At 45.2% G+C, this 21424-nt stretch overlaps 3 protein-coding genes across 6 annotated transcripts; 1 reads left to right on the plus strand and 2 right to left on the minus strand.

Moving 5' to 3' along the window:
* Window positions 1-24: 24 nt before the first annotated feature.
* On the minus strand, window positions 25-3837 carry tmub2 (transmembrane and ubiquitin-like domain containing 2). The gene is made up of 3 exons (XM_042084906.1): window positions 3730-3837; window positions 2433-3012; window positions 25-2181 (listed from the first exon to the last, which is right to left on the minus strand). The coding sequence occupies exons 2-3, from the start codon at window positions 2990-2992 to the stop codon at window positions 1788-1790; spliced, it is 954 nt and encodes a 317-aa protein (XP_041940840.1). The 5' UTR covers window positions 2993-3012; window positions 3730-3837; the 3' UTR covers window positions 25-1787.
* A 300-nt stretch (window positions 3838-4137) lies between these two features.
* On the minus strand, window positions 4138-7658 carry asb16 (ankyrin repeat and SOCS box containing 16). Of its 4 annotated transcripts, none has more exons than XM_042084884.1 (7): window positions 7520-7658; window positions 6889-7181; window positions 6256-6523; window positions 5490-5919; window positions 5241-5324; window positions 4982-5095; window positions 4138-4837 (listed from the first exon to the last, which is right to left on the minus strand). In XM_042084884.1, exons 2-7 carry the CDS (start codon window positions 7166-7168, stop codon window positions 4652-4654), a joined length of 1362 nt encoding a protein of 453 aa, XP_041940818.1. In that variant the 5' UTR covers window positions 7169-7181; window positions 7520-7658; the 3' UTR covers window positions 4138-4651. The 4 variants fall into 4 exon arrangements, with proteins under 4 accessions (XP_041940818.1, XP_041940817.1, XP_041940815.1 ...); XM_042084883.1 differs by having other exon boundaries at window positions 5511-5919; window positions 6889-7260; XM_042084881.1 differs by having other exon boundaries at window positions 6889-7260.
* A 103-nt stretch (window positions 7659-7761) lies between these two features.
* hrob (homologous recombination factor with OB-fold) lies at window positions 7762-16815 on the plus strand. The gene is made up of 11 exons (XM_042084875.1): window positions 7762-7802; window positions 7908-7958; window positions 8227-8277; window positions 8696-9664; window positions 9819-9902; window positions 10006-10143; window positions 11924-12032; window positions 13264-13349; window positions 13576-13698; window positions 15597-15789; window positions 16024-16815. Exons 2-11 carry the CDS (start codon window positions 7956-7958, stop codon window positions 16074-16076), a joined length of 1809 nt encoding a protein of 602 aa, XP_041940809.1. The 5' UTR covers window positions 7762-7802; window positions 7908-7955; the 3' UTR covers window positions 16077-16815.
* The last annotated feature ends 4609 nt before the right edge of the window (window positions 16816-21424 follow it).

Consider the following 21424-nt stretch of genomic DNA (forward strand, 5'->3'; position numbering starts at 1 on the left):
TGAAAGTGAACAAAAATCACCAGATTCAGTTGAAACTCATTTAATCAGTCTTTCAGTACGGAAGCCAGTGAGGAAAACTGATTGCAATATTTGACCCTTTGAATGACTTCTTGACAATGACATCCACTTACACTGGACCAATAATGACAAATGGAATGGAAAAGCTATTCAACTTCTCAGATATTGCCTTTGCTGGATGGATGGAAATAATTTGTCTTACAAATGAGATGCTTGTGACAAAACGTAACTTTGCGAGATATATATTACAACATCTCTGCAGGGTCAACATTTGTTTTTATCACATAAATGTCTTTACATATCTTATATACAATAGGTTTATACATACATTAAAGCCCAACGAGCCTGTGTCTTTGTAATTAATGGCTATATTAGTAAATAGAACTGCAACCATTATAGCAAAACAAAAAAGGTAGCAACAACTTATTCTGTCAAAGAAAACATTGCTTAATGATTATTTACAGTACCTTCTGATAAACTACAACCCTTTCCCCACTGTTAATAAGACACCTGCCATTAAAATATTTGTGCAAAATGATCTGCACCCACTGCATGTGATGTGGCATAAAGACATGGAGATGATAGTGGTACAGGGGGTTGGAAGGGAGGTGGTAAAACAGCACACAATTCAAAAGTCCTGGCACGATACCTGGCATGGGATCAGGGACACTCTAAGGCACAGTAGAAATGTGCACTGACGCCATTTACAAGTTATTCCTGTTCCATGGAAAGAGCCTATTCTTCCCAAACATAATCTTTTTTAATCAGAGTAACGCAGTTAATACACACGGATGTAATGTTTGTGTGTAGGGATATCATTGCACAAATTAGGGCTTGGTTTAAATTATTCATAAAAAGTGTCTGCTTTTGGGCTCATATTCAAACACGTATGACTACAAAGCCATGTGTTGGAAAAGAACCATACAAGAAACATCTGGGGAAAGACTATTCCTAATCTTACAACTCAATCAGTTTTTCCTGACATCTTAAAAATCACAACACTCTTTTACCCTTTTCAAGCACACGCACTGTCTTTGTCACTGATGAAAGTAAGTCACTGACTCTATAGTCGAGTGGTCTACTTATAACACAGTACAGCATGTTGCACTATACTCGGAAGTGATAGCCCATCTAAAGAACTACTTGTATAGTTTAGCTATAGGTTGGCAGTTGCAGTGAGGTGACTTAATTTGCGATTGTGTGTTTCTGGTGTGTGTTGTTTTTTGTAATGCAGTGTAATTGCTGGGCATATCTCTATCAGTGCAGAGTGTGATAGCCCCGTCTACTAGTGGTGTAAAATCATCCGCACTATGTTGTGTGTGTTTGTTTGTGTGTGTTAACATTTCTACATTAATCATGAGAAGAACTAAGCTGTGCTTAATGTCACGTGTCTTGTTTACAAACAACAGTGGATGACCTCAAAGGAAAAGACTGCAAGTAGCAAAAGACCAAAACAAAAAGAAAGGACAAAATTTGGGAAATGCTGCAGCACAACGCAGACAATGATTGAGCATGTGAGGGTCTGAGATGAGATTTAAAAACACAAAGCAGGCCTTGTTAGGCTGCTTTCCTCCAGTATAATCAGATTTGATTTACAGTCGAAAATGCGTATGCGCATGGTTTTGAAAGCATACTGTACCGGTTTATAGAAAAGGGCTTACGTAACAAACCTTGGGCTGTGCCCAAAGCCCACCACTCTTTTAGCATTCTCCACCTTCTCATCATTTGTCCATCAAACTAAAACCCCCTTCTCAAACCCATGTTCCCCGTCACCGGCTGTGCATCCCGAAAATGAAGAAGCTGAAGAACACCGTGACGCCCACCAGGGAGATGGTGGCAGGTGCGGTGAAGAGCTGCCGGTAGTGGATGCGGAAGTACCACACCACGGCCAGCATCACCACAAACACAGGCACCACCAGGCTGCTGGAGCTCAGGGTCAGGCCGGCCGAGCGGAGACCGGCGCTCAGCCCCGAGTCTCCCCTGGCCCGGGCGCCCTCCTCTGGGCCGCCGGGGGCCTCGGGCTGGGCCGGCGCCTGGGACACGTGGCAGTGGAGCACGCTATTGTGCGTGATGTTGAGGGAGGCGAGTGTGCGGCGTGGGTCCTGCAGAAGTTGGCCCTGCCAGATGAGCTTGATCTGACGCTCACGGCCAGAGAAGTGCTTACTGCAGGGAGAGAGCAGAAAGAGACATGATGATGTGGTCAGATCAAGCTCATCTGGCAGGACAGACATGAATTTTAGTGGCACTCATTCCTTTACACTGCTTAGTTTAACCAAAGGAAAATGCCAAAGGCTGCAAAAGACTGCTCTTACTTCCTTTATTAATGCCTTATGAATAGTGCTACTGGTTAATTACTGTTTCTTATAGATTCATGTGATACCCTCTGAACATATCTAGTGGCCACTCACTCTCACCTCTTTAGCAGGCCAACTGTGTCATGAGGCCTGAGCACAGCCACCTCTTCGGTATCATTCAGATACTTCAAGCGCACTGTGATGTTTTCCGATTCGTCATCGACTTCTTCCTCCTCCTCCTCGTCATAATCATTGTCGTCCTCTTCATACTCCTCCTCATCCTCTCCTCCTTCCGGGTGTTGCCTGCTTCCCTTGTTCTCCCTTTGGATTTTGCGTTTCTTCCTTCTCACCCTCTGGATGTCCAGGAGCTCGTCCTCCTCTCCCTCCTCGGCTCTGCTCTCCTCCTCTTCGGGCTTCTCCTCTGGGTTGGAATTGGCGTCTGGCTGGTCTTCCACGTCCGTGCTTGAGGGCCCCCCAACATAGCCGTCGTGGCCTCCTAGGCCTATGAGGGAGGCATGGGCACCCACTGTGAGAATGGTGCCCAGAATGTGGTCTCCACGGTCAGCCACATGGGTGGACAGCCAGGCTAGGATGATGGTGACCACCAGGAGAACCACTCCGCCCAGAGCGGTTGCCTCCTCCCCAACTCCGTCCAGCACAGTCAGCGCACACACCGCCATACTTTCCCCTCAGTACTCTCCTAGAAAAACAAAGAGCAAAGGATGTGGACTTAAAAGGGGACAAAAGGCAGCAAGGGTTTTATAGTCTATTAGAACTTTTGATATATGGTCAGGTGACCATACCATGCGTCACGCCTTTTAACAAAATTCTTAAGTTACTTTATCAACCGTCTCTGCCTTTAGTGTTTTTGCCATAGAGTTTAACTTGTGGTAAAGGCAAGAGCACTGACCTGATGACCCAAGATAAACATGCAACTCGGACAAGCCATTAATCCCACACACAAAGTCGATGGTTTAGGTAGCGCTTACTTACATGCTAACATTAGAAAACGGAATCCTCAAGCACGACACGTAAACAATCTATATTTAAGACAGCTAATGCCAGCTATCTAGCTTCTATGTTAAATAAAAGAAGTCACCACCACAACCAGAGAATGCATCTTATTGCAAAACCATGAACAGGCATGTCCGTGTAAAATGCACCGTCAAGCTTCAAATGCTCGTCAACCTTCTCACAAGCATCAAGCGGAAAGGGAAACGTATATTGTGAAACAAGACAGCAAGTTTGCTGAGCGACTAGCTATATATTAGCCAACTTGCTAATAATCCGAGGCTAACAAGCTAACTCAGCTGACAACGACGACCTTTGTTTTCCTAGACACCTTTGTTTTTCTTGACAAGTAAAAAACAAACAAACATATTTACCACGTAAAATATATTAAGAAAAAACGACTCACCGAAATGTTGCTCAGTTCATGGTTGATAGCTCATAAGTTAGCTTGTGGACTTTCTGTCAAGCTACTTTGTCCACAAAACAGATGATACTGACGGATGACGTCACGAGCGCTACAGTGATGGCTGCGCACGCACATTTTAGGTGCAGCACAACCCACATGTTTACAACTTCAAAGGCATAGATGTAGTTGTTTGATATTGTAATAACAACCCAATATGCATATAACATATAATAGCTCATAAATATTAGGGCTAAGGCACACCAAAGGTCAAAACAAAATGCCAAGGCATACCTACTTATATTATGGTTACTGATATGGTTACTGATGCAAAATGTTACACAGATTAAGCATTGGAGTGAACTCCAATGAGTTGAACTGAGCACAAAAGAAAGGCAAGTTATGACATTATTCACAAATTGGGAAAGGAGATTTTATTCAGTTGTTCAACAAGGGAAAGGGTGCTGCCAAAGTTTTGAGAGTCCTCATCTTCAGATTTGTCACTAGTTGTTGCAGGTGAAACAATTGTGACTGTAGGTAGACTATTGTGGCAAACAGAATCGTTGTTTGCCTACTAAAAACAGGTTTAAAAAGTTGTAAATCTATAAAACTGTTCTAAATTAAGAAGCTGTGTCATTGATGCATTCAAACATTCTACTCTAGCCTATTTCATGAGCCTGTAAACACATGCATTGGATTCTTCGAAATTCTACAGCACACCTGACTTGAAGGAACAACAGTGTAGAATGGAAAGACTGATATTTTACAATCGTACATCTTTAAATATAGGTTTTTAAAAACTTTTCTAAGGTGTTTATAATCTACTTAACAAAATTAATTTATGTTCACACTTTAAAGTAGGAGATACATCACCACGTTCACATGTTCATTCTCTTATTTTTAGTGAGAATCTGTTTTACTAAACCTATCTAATCTCTCCTTCCAAGCATAGTAATAGGTAGTCTTTCATACAGCTGGGGATGTTGAGGTCGTTTATAGCAGAGTGACACTTTTCTCCCAAATAAGACCGGACAGAACAGCGACATAGGTGCTGTAAGGACCGAGGCTGTCCTGTCATTCTCTGCACAGATTCAAACAAGGCTTGATTCGCCTGGGAGAGAGAGAGATAGATAGATAGATAGATAGAGAGAGAGAGAGAGAGAGAGAGATTTAGAAACTTAAGATGGGGAACTACAAGCCGTTCAACAGACAAATTCCTTTCTCTCGATTCCATACAATATTTTTTCCCACTGACCATCTTGAGATCCTGTGGAACCTCGTCTATCCAGTCCTCACAAGGTGGGACAACATGGTATGAGTTGATCATCACCTCCAAAGTGGCCGGGGACAGGAGACAGAGCTTCAGCATCTTTGGGGAAAACAGTCATTATTAGGTTGCACTATTGTAGTGGATAGTAAATGTGAACACAATGACATGAAATACATGAAATAACTCGAAGCACAGTGTTTCTTGACTGTTAATACAGCAGAATTTTGCTACGTCCTTTTCTCACCCTTGGTGATGGTGGCTGAGCTCCATGGTTAAAAAGGCTGCGAGCAATATCCTCAGGATGCTGGTCAGGGTAATCCTCTACCACCTATGCCAGAGAGAACAAGTATGATTTCCTAGCATCGCAATATCAACACCTGGACCTGTCTTTATCTGGAAATGAGATGTTATTTACTGCATATATATATATATATTTTAAATAAGTGTAGACTCAGCATATATACAATATATATACACATAAATATAGCACTACCTGCCAATATCCCACTCCCACCTGCAGCAGGCAGTCCATTGGCGTATAACCAAAGCAGTTGGCGGCGTCTGCGCGAGCCCCGTGCTGGAGCAGATGGTGGGCGATGCGTGGGCTGCAGTTGCCGCAGGCATTGTGTAGCGGCGTGTGCTGCTTCTTGCCGGCCTTTCTCGGGTCGGCACCTACCTCCAGCAGCCTCTTGACCACGCGCAGGTACCGGCCGACCTCCGATGCCCTCTCTGCCCCGCAGCAGGCGGCGTTGAGCGGGGTCTCGCCCTCCAGATTCTGGGCGGCCACGTCGGCATCATGGGTGATCAGCAGCTCCACGTGCTCGTCCAGGCCCCGCCGCGCCGCCATGTGCAGTGGGGTGAGGCGGCTCTGGCGGTGGGAGATGTTCACATCGGCGCCGCTTTTCACCAACAACTCCGCACACCTGGATGAGAACAATAGAGGGGTGTCCAAAATGCATATACATGCGGTTGTGCTCTAAGGATGCATTACTCACAACTATCAGTTTAAAAACCTGGATGGGGTGGTGGATAATCTAGAAAGGCTTCATAGAATAAAAAAAAAAATTACATTGGACCAACAACTAAAGACTTGAAACCAACAATACAAGCATTCAAGCATCATAGCATTCAAAGGATACGGAATATCTCGACTGAGTTAGTATCAGATGTGTTTGACCTAACACCATAAAGAACACACATCACTATCAGTCTTCCTGTCTCTTTCTCTCTCTCTCTGTCTGTCTGTCTCCACAACTCACTGATAGGTATCTGCAGTGTTGCACAGGTGAAGAGGAGCGTTGCCGTCCTCTGCCAGAACATCAGGGTCTGCTCCATGGTTGAGAAGCAAACGGACACAATTGGCATGACCACCCAAGCAGGCGTCGTGGAGGGCCGTTCGACCTCCAGGGTCCTCGTTCACCTCGGCCCCGCGAAACAGCAACTCCTCCACACAGCCAGAGTGCCCCCTGCTGGCTGCCAGCCGCAGTGCAGATGTCTGTTTGGTCTTGGTGGAGAGGGTCCACATACCTATCAAAAAATACACACGACTACAGTTTGACCAATTTTGCCTTTAACAACCTCCAGCTGCTATGTAACAAAATAGACAGCATTTGAGTATCCTAACACTGATCAAACTCAACAAGTGTATGAAATAGCCTCAACATCAAAACACTGCAGATCAACCCCACAAGTAATATTCAATGTAGGCCTGTACTGGTGAGTTACCTGGTACAACTATGGATTAAAATAACATCTTAACTCAATTGTATTGTGTTACATGTGAAAACATGTCTGCATGTAGGCCTATGCATTCAACTGCAAAGACACCAATTTAATTTTAGCATCCAAATCCAGCTGTCATCATTTAATTTTAATAGAATTCTAGTCCCTACCCATTTCTGGTGCCCACACCATCTCCTCCTGTACAGTCTCCATCAGTGCATTGACCATGCCAGGTTCTTTAAGGACAGCATAGATACCAGCCATGTCTCCACACATGAAGGTGTTGTGGACTGCTGGGTCTCTACAGCGGATCTGCGGTGGAGGTGCCCTGACCTCCTGAATCTTGCCGGTTCGAGGTTGGGGTCTGGTACTGCGAGCAGGTGGCAGTGGCCTCCGAGACATGGCTCGCCTGTGGGCCAGCTCCCGCCGCGCCTCCTCCCAATCCTGCATCTCCTGTTCCAGTCTGAGAGAGCGGAGGGAGGCAGAAGTGAAGGTGAACGTCTGCCGTGCCATTAAACCCCCGAGACCTTGGTTCCTTGAGCCTGCAACACAGATATTACAAGGGACATAGGGTGCTTCACGAAACACTGCCGCTAAAAGCACCTAACCTACCGTTACCTGTAGCACGGTCGTTGTTTTTAACACCCATTTACCCCAAGAACGTATTTAGGAAAAACTATTTGATGTTACATGCGGCCTATAACGTAACATGAACACTGGCCGAACATGCACTATCTGTAAAGATTAAGACTGTGTAGAAATAGGCGAATGGAATGCAAATATCAAGTATTCCAAATTTACTTCCGTTTGGCTTTATCCAGTGACAGACTCGTCCGAATGCCCCTTGGAAACCCTCAGTCGGTCACAAGATATTGTTGATCGCACAGTACCCAAATGGGCTCAATGTTATTAATAACTGGGAATGCAAACCGACACCCATGTATCAAACGACACAGCAGATGGCGCTAGCACGCCGAGACACTTGCGGCACATGCCTGTACGTCAGGACTACGCAGGCCACGCACTGTTTGAACGTAGGGGCGCCAAAGCTTACGTTCGTATAGCCTGGCTTGGGCTTGGCTAGGCAGGTTTTCCACTTCATCACAAAGTCTGTGGAATAGCTTAAATACATTCGATTGTAAATATGCTGATAATTTAACGTGTATCATTGTATTGTCAATCTGTTTAGTCTTTTTAATGGCAGGATGACAAGAGCCCATTCGTGACTGCCAAGGCGATGGTAAGTTCATGACTAACGTGAATAGGCTAACTCGGTTCAGCCATCATTAGCTAAGTTTACGCCAAAAATAAAACAAATCAGTATCTTGTTTAGCAAAAGAAGAAAGTTGTATGTCAGATAGCTAAATATAGACGTCTTATACAGTGTTGCCACTGCCATAACACTTTTAAGCTATTGGGAGTAGTTAAAATCTGTACACTACCACCAACAAACCGAAGTCAGCGTTTTCGTCCAGGTAACGTTACTCATTCCTTTTACACGAATGCAGGCTTGCAAGTGGAATGGTCTTTTCAGCGTGGGAGAGGAATTCGACGACGAGGTGATATTTGAATGTGCATGTCTTTTAACCCTGGTGTTGGCCAAGTGACGATTGCCGATTTTGTAATACTATTTAAACAGTAACAGTTATGTTCATATCATTGGGTTATGGAGAAAAACAAGGCCATCAACGTTCCCTTAGTGAACGTGTATTTCTTATTAGCACAGTCACACCTGGCGCTGATGATGACCCCTCGTGTAGTGCAAGACGGTAATACATTTGTTAGAAATGCTGTAATATACCCACTAGTAGTGGGCCACCACGTATCAGTCTTTCTTTAATCTAAATGCTTGACAATTTCTCCACCAGTCGTCACTGTTGCCAGCGTTTGTATAATACATCATGTGATTATGTGTGTTGAACTAAGGTAAACGATTTATGTTGGAAATAGTATTCAGTTAACATTGTGGTTGTATAGGACTTGCTGCAAGCAGACTGGACAGTGCCCACTGCCCCAGCCACCGCCCTACAGCCCATAGATGTTCAAGGGACCTCTACGTCAAATACCTCAAAGCAAGCCATCCCCGCCACAACCATTACCATTCCAAATGAATCTGACCTGGGGAAACAAGCTACTCATAATGTCCCTGGGCAGACCTCAGTTTTGGGGCTTAGGGGTTTTTCAGCATCTAAGCTTCCCTCCACCTCAGGTGCTGGAACCTCTGCCAGTATATCTGACATGAGAAACAGCATCCAAAGTACTGGACCTACTCACCAGAACACCTTCACACCTGCTTCAGGTGCCTGCCCACTGGATGACTTTGATGACTGGGACGTGGATCTTACGGACCTGGATGAAAACGTCCCTCATGTTGGGCAGCCTGCTCCAGTGACTAGCTTAGTCCCTCCAACGGCTATCTCTAACTGGCCCTGCGAGGATTCCATATCTCCAGCGAAGAGGATGCGCCCTTCAGCCTGTGCCAACGGCTTAACTCCCCCTGGTCCCAGTTTGAGAGGCTTCAGCATTGTTGCCCACACGCCTGAGCCTCTTGGAAGAGCCCCAATCCCCAGAGACTCTTTTGCTACCCCTCGGCCATCTCCAGGCCCTTTCCGAAACCCAGCTGCCCTCCCTGCCCCTCCACGTAGTCCGGTTATTCCAAGGATGGCGAGCAGCTTTCCCAGCCCTGTGGCGCCTAGACTGTGGAGGCCTCAGACTCCAGGGCAGACGGGCAGTGCCATGGGCCAGCCTGCCGGGCACGTCAGGGGGGGGCTGTTTCAGGCCGTGTCCCCAACGCCCACCCCTCGCCCCCTCCACACACCGGTCCTGACCAATCATCTGGTCCAGCTGGTGTCTGCCTCCAAGAAGACGCCTCAGAGGCCACGCACTGACCCGTCCCGGCCCAAAACCCGACGCTTCCCTGGACCTGCTGGGATGCTTCCTCAGCAGGTGGGTTTGCCAGGCCTGGTAATATCCTATTATTTCTTAGATACCGGAGAAGTTGTTAGGGGTAACTGCAGACCTACAGCACTCTTGCTGAAACCTTTTCTGAGAAGAGAAGAATAAATGCCTATCTAAATTGCGCTCTCTCTCATTCCCCTAGTTGAGTGGCAAAAGTCTGGATGACATTGTTGTGGCAGTTCCACAGACTCCCGCCCATAGTGCTGTTGCTCGACTCAGGAGTGAGGTATATATGCACATACACATGACACTTCACGGCAGAGGACAAATCTCTGTTAGTCTGTTTAATATGTTCTGTGTGTCTCTCTGTGTGTGTGTGTGTGTCGCAGGTCCCCAGCTCGCAGCCGCCCGATGAAGAGGACTTCAATGGTGGCGCGTGGGCCGCCATGAAAGCTGAGATGGGATTGGATGAGAAGAACCCCTCCTGCTTCCTGCACTCCTACAGCGTTGTCATGGTGCTCCGCAAGGTGGGTCCCCTGGTGTCCCCCATTCGTCTCCCCATTAGTGCTGCTTGTAAATCATCTGCACAGCTGCATCACACTCTCTCGGCCCATCTGCCTATTAGATCAGTGTTTCTCAAACCTTTTCAGACGAAGGACCACTTAACCAATAAAAAAGAAACACACGGACCACCTAGCTAAAAAAAAAAAAAAAAGATTAGACCTACTTCAACAGTATATTAGCCTACACAATAGGCCTACTCACTGAACCCCCTTGCTTATTGTCTTTGCACTTTGCTTATTGTGTCAGAGGATTCATATAATTTAAACTGGCATATCTTACATAGACAGTGTTGCAGAACTGTTTGGATTTACATACAAGTTGGTTCAATATTGCAAACAACTCATCTAAATATTTTACCACGTCTGCTCGCGGACCACTTGGGATAGCTTACGGACCACCAGTGGTCCCCGGACCACACTTTGAGAAACACTGTATTAGATCACTCTTAAGACTGATATGGAGGGAGGGCCCCTGAAAAGGATCAGCAGCCATTGCCTCTGCTGCACTGGATCATGCTGTAACAGACATCACATGCGTCTGGCATACGAATGGCAGGTGATCCTTGAGGGGTATAGCAGCAGCCCGTGTTTCCTGTTCTCTGCCTTTACTAGTTGCTATAGGCAGTGACCTCAACAAGCAAGTCCTTGTAGTTCCTTGTAGTTCAGGCAATTTAGAATTTTCTCAAAATGGCTATACATGATGTTGGAAATCAATGCTTGCCAAATGTAGGCATGGTGAAAACTGCAGTAACATGAGACAGTGCACCTAGTTGAACTGAATTGAATTATCCACTGTGTGAAGTAATGGTTCTGAGAAGCAGCCAATGTTAGTGCTTTTTAATATTGTCATGTTCAGTCACATGCAAATTGCAAAAAGCGTTTCTACAAACTGAGAATTGTCCATTTCAGGTGTTGCCTAAGGTGTTTGGACATGGCATGTCTTGGGCTATCACAGTGCTTTGGTCCCCTTTTACAGTGGCATAGCATGTGTTTGATAAGTGTCTTTTCAGCAGTCCCAACGTTTAACTTTGCAATGGCACAGCTTGTATAAAGAACTCTGAGTAACCCTGCAGTGCAACTGCCGTGACTCATTGCTCTTTAAAACACACCCTTTTAGTTTTGTATTCCTGCTGTGAACGACTACTCACTTTGAATTGGAACACATTTACTAAATGGCTTTATGTGAACTTTAGTGAGTAAACTCCAGGCTAACAAATGAATGGCCCTCAGTTCCACTGCCTCCTGTTATCTGTCTGGGTTCCTTCTGCTACTGCTTTCCTGCTGCTGCTGTATGGCTGACTACTCCAAATGTGTTTGTTGCTTAATGGTAATGGGCCTGTCTTCCCAGTGGGGCCTGACCAACCTAAGCAGGATAAATGATTCCTCCAGTGTTTAGGAGCTTGTAGTTATTATGATAAGTATTGTCACGCTCATCTGTCACCCTGATGTGATTATTATTGTAATTTCAATGTTTTGCCGTTAACGAGCTTTCGCTAATGGAGCTTGCCTGTTAATTATTCATCAGCTGCTAATTGATGAATGTTAATGATTGGCCTTATGCAGAATTCATTAATGGAAGTTTTTTGGAGCACTATAAATTTTGATATGCTCTCTCTCCCCTCTTTTCCTCTCCCTTTCACATTGTTCATCTTGCAAATCTTTTTCAGTATATTTTTCTTTTCTGTGTGTCGTGCGTCACTCTCTTAATTCTCTCCCTCACCAGTTTTATTTTACTTATTTTCAGGCTGCACTTAAACAGCTAAACAAGAATAAAGTTCCCAACATGGCTGTTGTACTGAAGAGTATTCTACACACACATGCTGATGCCAAGGCTGTTTTTAAAGACCCAACAGGTAAAATACACTCTGCAACCCCTTACACACACACACACACACACACACGCACACACACACAGTGTATGCTCCCAGCGCAACAGCCTATTACTACCAGGTCACATACCCTTTCCATAGAGAGCAAAATACAAACAAGAGCTTAAGACGAAGTGGACTTTACTTGTGAAGCAGACCTATATATATATACACCAATTACCGCCCCTTTCGTTCGAAAATTCTAAAACAAAGATGTGAAAAATACTTCAAAATAACATTTGATAAATGAACCTTACATTTTTCAGTAGCCATAGGTCTGTAGATTTGAACAAAATCTGGTTTGGTTCTTAACGGGAGCATTTACTGCCTTAAAAATGTGATTTTGTTTACTGTGCTGGGAGTTTGGTGCTGGACTGGTGGGTGCCCTATTTCTGCCCTCTGCACATCAACAGTTAGACCGAGAATTCTCGTCGTGAAATCAAAATTCCACTGGAGTTCGAAGCGGATTTGTACACGCAGCCTTACAACACTGTTTACAGCTCTTCGAGTCATGTTAAAATGTAATTTTTGGTACATAGCTAATCTAGATACACTAATGGGGTGGGTGCTTGCGTTTCTTTAGGGATCTGACGTCTTGGTTTGTATAGAAATGAATATTAGGTGACACATACACGTAAAAGGGCGGAAATAGGTGACGTTCCGATAGTGAGTTCTGTGTTGGTTTAGTGGACTTTACTTGTGAAGAGGACCTATATCGTGAGTTTCTGTGAGTTTGCATCTGGTATTTGTGGCTGAATGAACAGTCGAGGCAAGGGGTGAAGGGGTCTCCCTTTGTTGTATGCTTGACTAGACAGACACACACACACATTCACACTCACTCATACACACTGTAAGTGTGCAAGACATCTGCTGTGTCTCTTGTGCCCTCCAGCTCTCAATCTGTTTTCTGTCCTCTGCAGTTCTTTCTTCCCCCTCTCTTATTATCCACCTCTGTGATGTTGCTACTCATAGGCCACTCAGGCATTCCTCCCCCAGCACCCTGCGGCCCTCGTACATCTCCTCCTAATCGGCAGTCATCGCCACTCGTTTCTCTTCATTCTATCTGAAATGTGGGGCTCCGCTCGACATTTGGAACCACGCATACTGTGACACCAATCGCATCGCTGCTGCAGCAGTCATTTCCACCTCCAGGGGGCTGTACTAATATTCAGTTCTGTGTGTGTGTGTGTGTGTGTGTGTGTGTGTGTGTGAACAGGTGAAATGCAGGGGACTGTGCACCGCCGACTTCTAGAGGATCGACAGGCAGAGCTCAAAACCGGAGCAGTGCTGTTGCTCAAACAAGTAAAATGCTTCACTGGACTGGACTGGACTGGACTGTTCTGTAGAGTATTGTGCCATGCTCTTGTAGTGTACTCTCTTCAGTCTGCTTATTAGAAGAGAGTACATTGCATCAGTGCTCTCAAGAGTTTCACTTACTGTGTGCAAACATAAAAGAAGTAATTTGTCATACTGACAGTCTGTGAAAGTGTTGCATAGGAGTTTCAACATCCTCTTTTGTCTTGCATAGGTGGGTGTGTTCTCCCCCTCCCATCGGAACCACTACCTGAATGTCACGCCCAACAACCTGCTCCGGATCTACCCGCCAGACGGAAGCCTCCAGCCCTGCACACTGCTGTCCCAGCATGCCCTGGTGAGCTACAGATTCCTCCGCCTGCTGATTGTATATACCGGTAGCTCCAGGTAGTGTTGTGTAACGGTTTTACTGTTCTCTGAATTAAGGTTTGGGCTAAATTAATGGTAGTCAGTCACCTTACGCAGGACTCATAGATTCACATTTTATTCACAATAGTCATTTTCTGAACCCTCAAATAGAAAAACGGGTGAAATTGATGAATGAGAAAAACAGAACATCAAATGTGTTTGTTTCCTGTATAGCAAACAATGCAGGAAAAGCATCACATTTTCTAAGGCGGCTATAGGCCTGTGTGCTTTGCACAGACGCATGGTAGAAATGACAAAGTTCTTGCAGTCCACAGACTATGACAATTAGTTCAGTTCCAATCAATGGAGAGCGTGCATAAGCCAATGGAATTTAGTCCATTCTTAAAATGTCCACTTCCTCAGATGACTTCGGTTTCATTTGAAACAAGGCCTCACATGGCACTTTAGGCTACGTTCGCCAAACATTTAACGTAAGAGTTTGCAATAAATAGTGTGATGAGTATGCGCTCTGACTGCCATACCAATGAGCCAAGCTCTTTGGCGGGTTGGCTTGCTGTGAGGCCATCGGAGGTGTGCCCAATGTGTTAGCCGTATGAGAGACCCCCAGGATGGGTCGACCCCTGTGTGAGGGATCCCAGAGATGGGTGAAGCACTAGTGTGTGTGTGTGTGTGTGTGTGGGGCACCCTGAGATGGGAGAAGTACAGCTGTTGGATGTGTGAGGGACACCAGTGTGCGCAAAGTGCACGGGCATGCTTCCCAAAGGGTAGGGCAGTGTGACTGAGTGCCATAGATGCCAACAAGCCAGGCTCTTTGCCGTTGCGATCAAAGGTAGGTTTGATAACCCGAAGGCCTGGATTCGAGGTCAGGTGGGGTGACTGCTCTCTCCCTTCGCTACAAGTAGCATTTCATTCATAATGGTGGTTGTTAAAACGTTCGATAAACAAAATATTTTAAATAGGTCCAGGTCACAATCATACCACGTTGTAAGTAAGTCACTCATAGAAATGTAATTTCTCTGTATGAAACAAAACATTCACTATAAACAAGGTTTACTGGCCAAAAACTCTCAAATTACATCAGTGAACAGTGAAATGCATTCATATTCAGGCTTGGGCTTTCGGCAGATGATGCAACCTACGCCTACGTCTCTGTTTAGTCTGTCAGCCAGGAGCATCTAAAAATGCTGCCTTCCAGCTACCACGGAGGCAGGTAAACCGTGCTGTCGGAAGGTCTCCCCCTCTCTTTAGTGTTATTTTCAAGGTGTGGTGGAGGTATATCCTCAGAAAGGAGCAGGCTGTCTAACATGGCCTGTATTTAACACAGTATTCTGTATTGAATGTGTCCTGTATTCTTGGGCAACCTGCGCTCTCACACCTGCTCAAAACATGGAAACCCCCTTTTTTTTGGGGGGGGGGGGGGGGAGCTTTTTATGCTTTTTAATGAGAGGACAGTGGAGAATGACAGGAAGTGAGTGGGAGAGAGAGAGTCGGGGTGGGATCCGGAAAGGACCACGGGGCGGGAATCAAACCTGGGTCACCGGCGTACGGTGCAGGTGCCCCAGCCAGTCGCGCCACGGCCTGGGCCGGAAACCCTTTTTATAGTGAATTTAATGAATGGGCTGGACAATCGCTAGACTGTTGTATTGGGATCAGGGGAAATGTTTGGGCATATTGTGGGATGTCTCCTTTGCAGGGGCGTCACATATTGCACACAGTGGAAGTTGCAGATAACAATGGGATAAGAACACTTGCTATGTATTGACTCTTCTGTAATTTGATTAATATGAGTTTAAAGGTTCTTTGTCCCCTTACGTGGTGGTGTGTAATGTCATCGCTCCTCTTTTATGGTGTGTGTGTGGGTGTTAGGGGCCAGCAGAGATGTGGGGTGAGGACTCAAGGACAGTAGGAGGTCCTGTGTCTCAGATGGAGCTCCGCTTTGAGGACGAGGAGGACGAGGAGCAGTTGGGACAGAAGGACAGTAGAGTGCAGGAAGGCCTTCCTCAAGCTGCTGTCCACAACAATGGACCATTGCTGACCAATGAGGGTGCATGGGACACAGGTGTGTGTTTGCAAGATTTTTAGAAGTAAATCATTTATTATGTCTGTGTGTGTTAGTGAGTTGTGTGCTGCTGTTTTCTCTCTGTGGTGGGGCCAGTTAGTGTCCTCTGGTTTCCCAGCAACTGGATTGTCTGAGCAACCCCTGCAGGGGTGCCGAGTTTAATGTTAACTACTTATGTGTTTGTTTGTTTGTGTGTGTGTGTGTACACACCCACATATGTATTTGTGTTTTCAGATGGCTTGGATGAGTTACTTGGAGAGTTGCCAGTGGAGACCTACTCTGTGTGATGCCAGCCACAAGATCAGTGAACCGCACTACAATGCATTCCCTTCAGTTGCCAGGAAGCTCACACACACACACACACAGAGAGAGAAAGACACACAGAGACACACATGCACATGCAAGTACACACACATATACACACACACACACCTGTTCATGGTAAACAATCTCTTCAGGTGGCTCCATGTGTTGGGATCAGGCGCGTTTGATCTGTGCAGGAGCCAGATCTGAGCCGGGGTCGGCACGTGGAGCGTTCCCCTTCGTGTAACACCTGTTGCCATGGCGACGCAGCACGGCAGGTCCGAGGGAGAGGTCCGCCGCGCCTCGTGCTGTCTCGTGTCGTCTCGGCTTGACCGCGGCCCCCCTGCCCCTGTTCCAGTCTGCTCTGTGACATTTCTCAGTCCCTCAGACCCACACTGTGTCCTGGCACTGCCACTGGCATCCCCACCCCGGTCTGGGGGCTACGCCAGCTTGGGCATCACTTGTGCACGGACGCGTGCAGAGGCCGAGTTCACAGAGGACATTGGAGCTGAACGGTTGAAAATTCCTGTCTTTCTGGCCTTTTCTTCTTTTTCCCCCTCCCCTACTGCCTGTTGTTATCAACTCTTTTGGCTTTATATTTGTTATAACTATTTTCGATGAAGAGACTACTTATGTTGTAAAAATGTATATAATTTATAGTGCAGCCTATCAGATGATGCGATAGCACATACTCTATTAAATGTGTGATCTACTACACTAGAAGAGGCTTTCTGTTGTCTCCCCGGTTTCTGAGAACATTGAATGAATGAGCGATCAGCTCCCTAACCCCCAAAAGCTGCCCAGCTGCTCTACTCCAGACCTCTGCTCCTACTCAGAATCAGAGTCAGTTTTATTGGCCAAGTATACTTACGTACACAAGGAATTTGACTTTGGTAGGTGTTAACTATCTACAGTACAATGCTGCACTGCAGATAGCTGCACTGCAGCATCACATTGTTTTTTGTCAAAAGAGCAGAGCAGAGCAGTTTGGGAGAACGAATGAAGACATTTACAACACTACACCCTGAGAAAGCAATCATGTAAAGAGGACACAAGCAGAGTAAATACTGTGTGAAAGTGCACCTAGATGTATTTGGGTCCAATCCACCAACCTTTAAACGCACTGGGTGCTGAGGTACATTGTAAGGCCTGATAAACCAAAATGAAACCGGGCCTATTCACCAGAACGGTTTGACCAGATCACTCCGGAGAAGAAAAGGGTGCGGGTTAGAAGAGGGTGTTAAAAGCCTACAAAAGGAGAGGGGATAACAAAGTGATTTTAGAAAATTAGCAGGTGTTTTTTGCTATGTGGGGGTTGGAGGGTTTTTATGTCCCTCCTGACAACTTTTTTAGAATTAAAAAACAAAAACAGTGCATGGTGTATTAAAGCTTGGTCAGCTCGGTAACTTTGATGGGTTAATTGCTCTTTGATGGCATAATTACTAATTACAAGGGGCCACAGTGGCATTCGTTAGAAATCGTACAAAGCCCACTGCTCCATTCCCTACTCTGAAGTAAACCATTGAAGATTGGATTTAATTTCCTATTGATGCCACAGACCTGATAATGGAATGTGAGTGTGAGGTGTAGGATAGTTTTAGTCTTTGGTAAGCAAACATTTCCATAACATTTCACTGATGGAAACACATGCAATAATGTCAAGTGAACTACTGTAGAGGCTGGCTTTGGTGTGTGCACAGGTAAAGTGAATGTCCTTACTTTTCTTTTTATATTAGACTATCTACTACCTTTGGTGGACATATAAGGTTATCTGTGTTTATGCAGCGAGAGGAAGATAGTCAGAGGGCTATCTCTACAATCTGAATGTCACCTAAGGACCTAGACATTTATAAGTCATCATTGTGTCCCTTCTTTGATAAGAGTAGCTCTTGTTTTCTTATGGAAGATGCCACAACTTTACATTTATACAAGTATCTTGTTATCTCAAGATAATGAAATATTTCTTTGTTAGGCAATCTGAATCTTGAAGCCAACAAAACTTGTTTATTTCTTGTAAGGTGCAGGTGCTTGCTTGTGTTAATATAACACTATATGGGCATGTGTATACTCTGTGTGTTTGTGAACGCCTTGAGGTATGTGCTTCAAATTTAGTACAAGTGTTAACTTGTACTCTAAAATGAACTGATTTGATTTTGGAGGTCAACGTTCAAGGTCACTGTGACCAGAGCCTGTCTTCATGTTAGACATTCTCTGCTGTGACCACATATGTCCCATTCTCGTGAACACGATATCTCAAGATGCCACATTCTTCTAATTTGGTATGTTAACTTGGACTCAAAGATGAAGTGGTTCGATTTTGGAGGTTACTGTATGTATGTCCCCTGTTCATGAGCGATATCTCAAGAATGCCTTGAGGTATGTTCTTCAAATTTGGTATAAATGTTCACTTGGGGTAAAAGATCAACTGGTTAGATTCCTTTCAACTCTATAATCTATGTATTCCATGCCTCGCCTCATACATGTAGCCTATATGTCAACTAGAAATGTACGGCTGTGTCGAGGCATAACAACGTAATGTTGTAGTTCTAGTTTGAATATGTATGAGTGCAATGTTGTGGTAGTTCTAGTTTGAATATGTATGAGTGCAATGTTGTGGTAGTTCTAGTTTGAATATGTATGAGTGCAATGTTGTGGTAGTTCTAGTTTGAATATGTATGAGTGCAATGTTGTGGTAGTTCTAGTTTGAATATGATGAGTGCAATGTTGTGGTAGTTCTAGTTTGAATATGTATGAGTGCAATGTTGTGGTAGTTCTAGTTTGAATATGTATGAGTGCAATGTTGTGGTAGTTCTAGTTTGAATATGTATGAGTGCAATGTTGTGGTATAGTTCTAGTTTGAATATGTATGAGTGCATTAGCGTGAGTTGTGTTGTTGTTATCCCAACCTTCCGTGACATTTCTCCCCCTTCTCACTCCTTCCTCTTCCTCTGACTGGCCCGTTCTTTCTCCCCTCTCTCTCGCGCTTCTTTCTTTGCTCTTCTCTGTGGCCCCAGTCCACCTCCAACTTCACCCTCTTCACTCTCCAGTCATTGTACTCCCTAATTATGTGCCCAAGGAGCTTATTTTCCACACACCATTATGAAGTTATGGAAGTGTAATTACTCATTCGATCTGCACAAGCATATCAGGGCTGTCTCTGTTATCATTCATTATTTGATAAAATGTTAAATCTCCCTCTCCTCTGTTTTGGTGACCTCCCCCCCCCCCCCCCCCCCAACCCTACCCCCCTCAACTCCAGCCCTCAAGGCAATGTGACTTTTATCTGTAGATAAAACCAAAGTTAGCTTTGAGTATACTCCTGAGACGAGCTTGGTGAGGATGGGTGCAGGGCATTCTGATGAGTCGGTGTCCTTATACAACTGCTGTGTGAGAGGTCAGACAACACAAGATGCACTGGTAGTAGCATCACAGTGCTAAGCATTAGTGATGGGGACGAGACCGCCTATGCCGAGTCCGAGTCAAGGCCGAGTCTTTGAAGGGTCGAGACTGAGTCGAGACCGAGTCTGTTGGTTTTCAAATACAGTCGAGTCCGAGTCAAGACCGAGTCTTTGAAGAAGCAAGTCCGAGTCGAGACCGAGTCCTTTAGGAGTCGAGACCGAGTCGAGACCAAGACCATAAAAAAAATTCAGTTTTAATATTCAGAATTTAATATCACCCCAGTTAATAATCAACAGTTAGGCCTACAGACTAAGCTAGATTGGGAATTGTTTAGAGGAGCAGTCTTGACGTCTTAATATGGACTATGCTGACCTACAGACACTCACCGGCAGCAGAGCCATAGAGATAAATAAACGGCTCTGACGGCAGTATCTTTGCATTGCACCATGGGATGTCATTTTCAAATAATGCCGGTCAACATTGCATTTTATTATTATTTTTGTTATTGTGTTGTCTGTTTTTTTATATGAACATAAAAAATGCGTTGGTCTCGAGGACTCGGTCTGAAATTACGAGTCCTTCTCCTCCCACTGTGGTCCGAGACCGAGTCAAGACCGAGTCTTTGAAGGAACGAGTCCGAGACGAGACCGAGAAAGCAGAAATTGGTCTCGAGACCGGACTCGAGTCCGAGACCGGACTCGAGTACTACATCACTACTAAGCATAGTCAGCCACATGTGTGTTGGTTAACAACACACCTATATTTGTGTGACCTAATGTGTTTAGTGACAGCCAAGTGTGATGAGGATATTTCTTAATTTTCCCCCTCCTTCTCCATATCAACCTGTTGTTGGCATGTACAGTCATATGTATGTTTCACTCCTGGTCAATTTCGTTTCATTTCGTAAGCACAGTAAATGCATATTATTTTAGGGCATAGCCAACAACCAAGTTTTTGCATTGCTGTCTTACAATTGAAGGTTTGGGAATGGCATAGCCTCTACTCTAGTTGGTGTGACGGCAATGTTACAGTTGTTCTCGATTGCTAAAACACTCCCACTGGCTGAAGAAAGTTCTCAGTTGCCTGAACTCATTTAGCTAATTGTTCAGTCTGTTGTCAATACCTTAAACCAGGGGTCCCCAACCTTTGGGGGGGGGGGGGGGGGGGGGGGGGGGGGTGTATGGTATGGTATACAAAACCATATTTTGTGGTTGCTTAACAAAATATGGGAACAAAACATATGGGAACTAAACGTGCATTACGAATATAATCAGTGGGAGCCAGTGACACCCTGATTGTGTTTGACATGTCCAGTCGATTGCGCAATTTGGTCTTGGTTGCAGTCATTGCCCAAAACCCGGCCTCGGTGGTGGGAAAAGATAGTCGTAAAAGCGCGGAAAACGTTGCTATCTCGGGATATTCTGCTTTGTTTTGTATTCGGGATATTGACAAATGGGTTGCGGACCCACTCATTGGTTTGCCGTGGATCTTGGAACGCTCAAACTCATTTGAAATAGCAACAAGGTGATCGCGCACCAGCTGCGAGAGAAAGGGCCCTGCCTCAGTCTCTCCCAAAACCCCCACTACTGTTTGGAACATATCAAATACACCCTGGTCCACTCGTCGTCCCCACAAATCAAGCTTGGCTTTAAATGCAGCGACTTTATCTGCCAGTTTAAAGACAGTCGTCATTCTCCCCTGGACTGACAGGTTGAGGTCATTAAGCAACCCGAATATGTCACACAGGTAAACGAGTTTTGACACCCAGTCCTCATCACTAAAATGTGCAGCTAACAGTGACTTTTTTTTCTGTGAGACATCTCTGCAGCGGCTCTCTCAACTCAAACATTCTGGCCAGTGACCTGGGGGGTATTCCATCAACCTCGCTAATGAAGGCGGCGCTTAACAGAAATAGCCTGGCTTGAACTAGCGT

Source organism: Alosa sapidissima, chromosome 3 (assembly GCF_018492685.1).
Source record: "Alosa sapidissima isolate fAloSap1 chromosome 3, fAloSap1.pri, whole genome shotgun sequence".
Classification (NCBI taxonomy): domain Eukaryota; kingdom Metazoa; phylum Chordata; class Actinopteri; order Clupeiformes; family Clupeidae; genus Alosa; species Alosa sapidissima.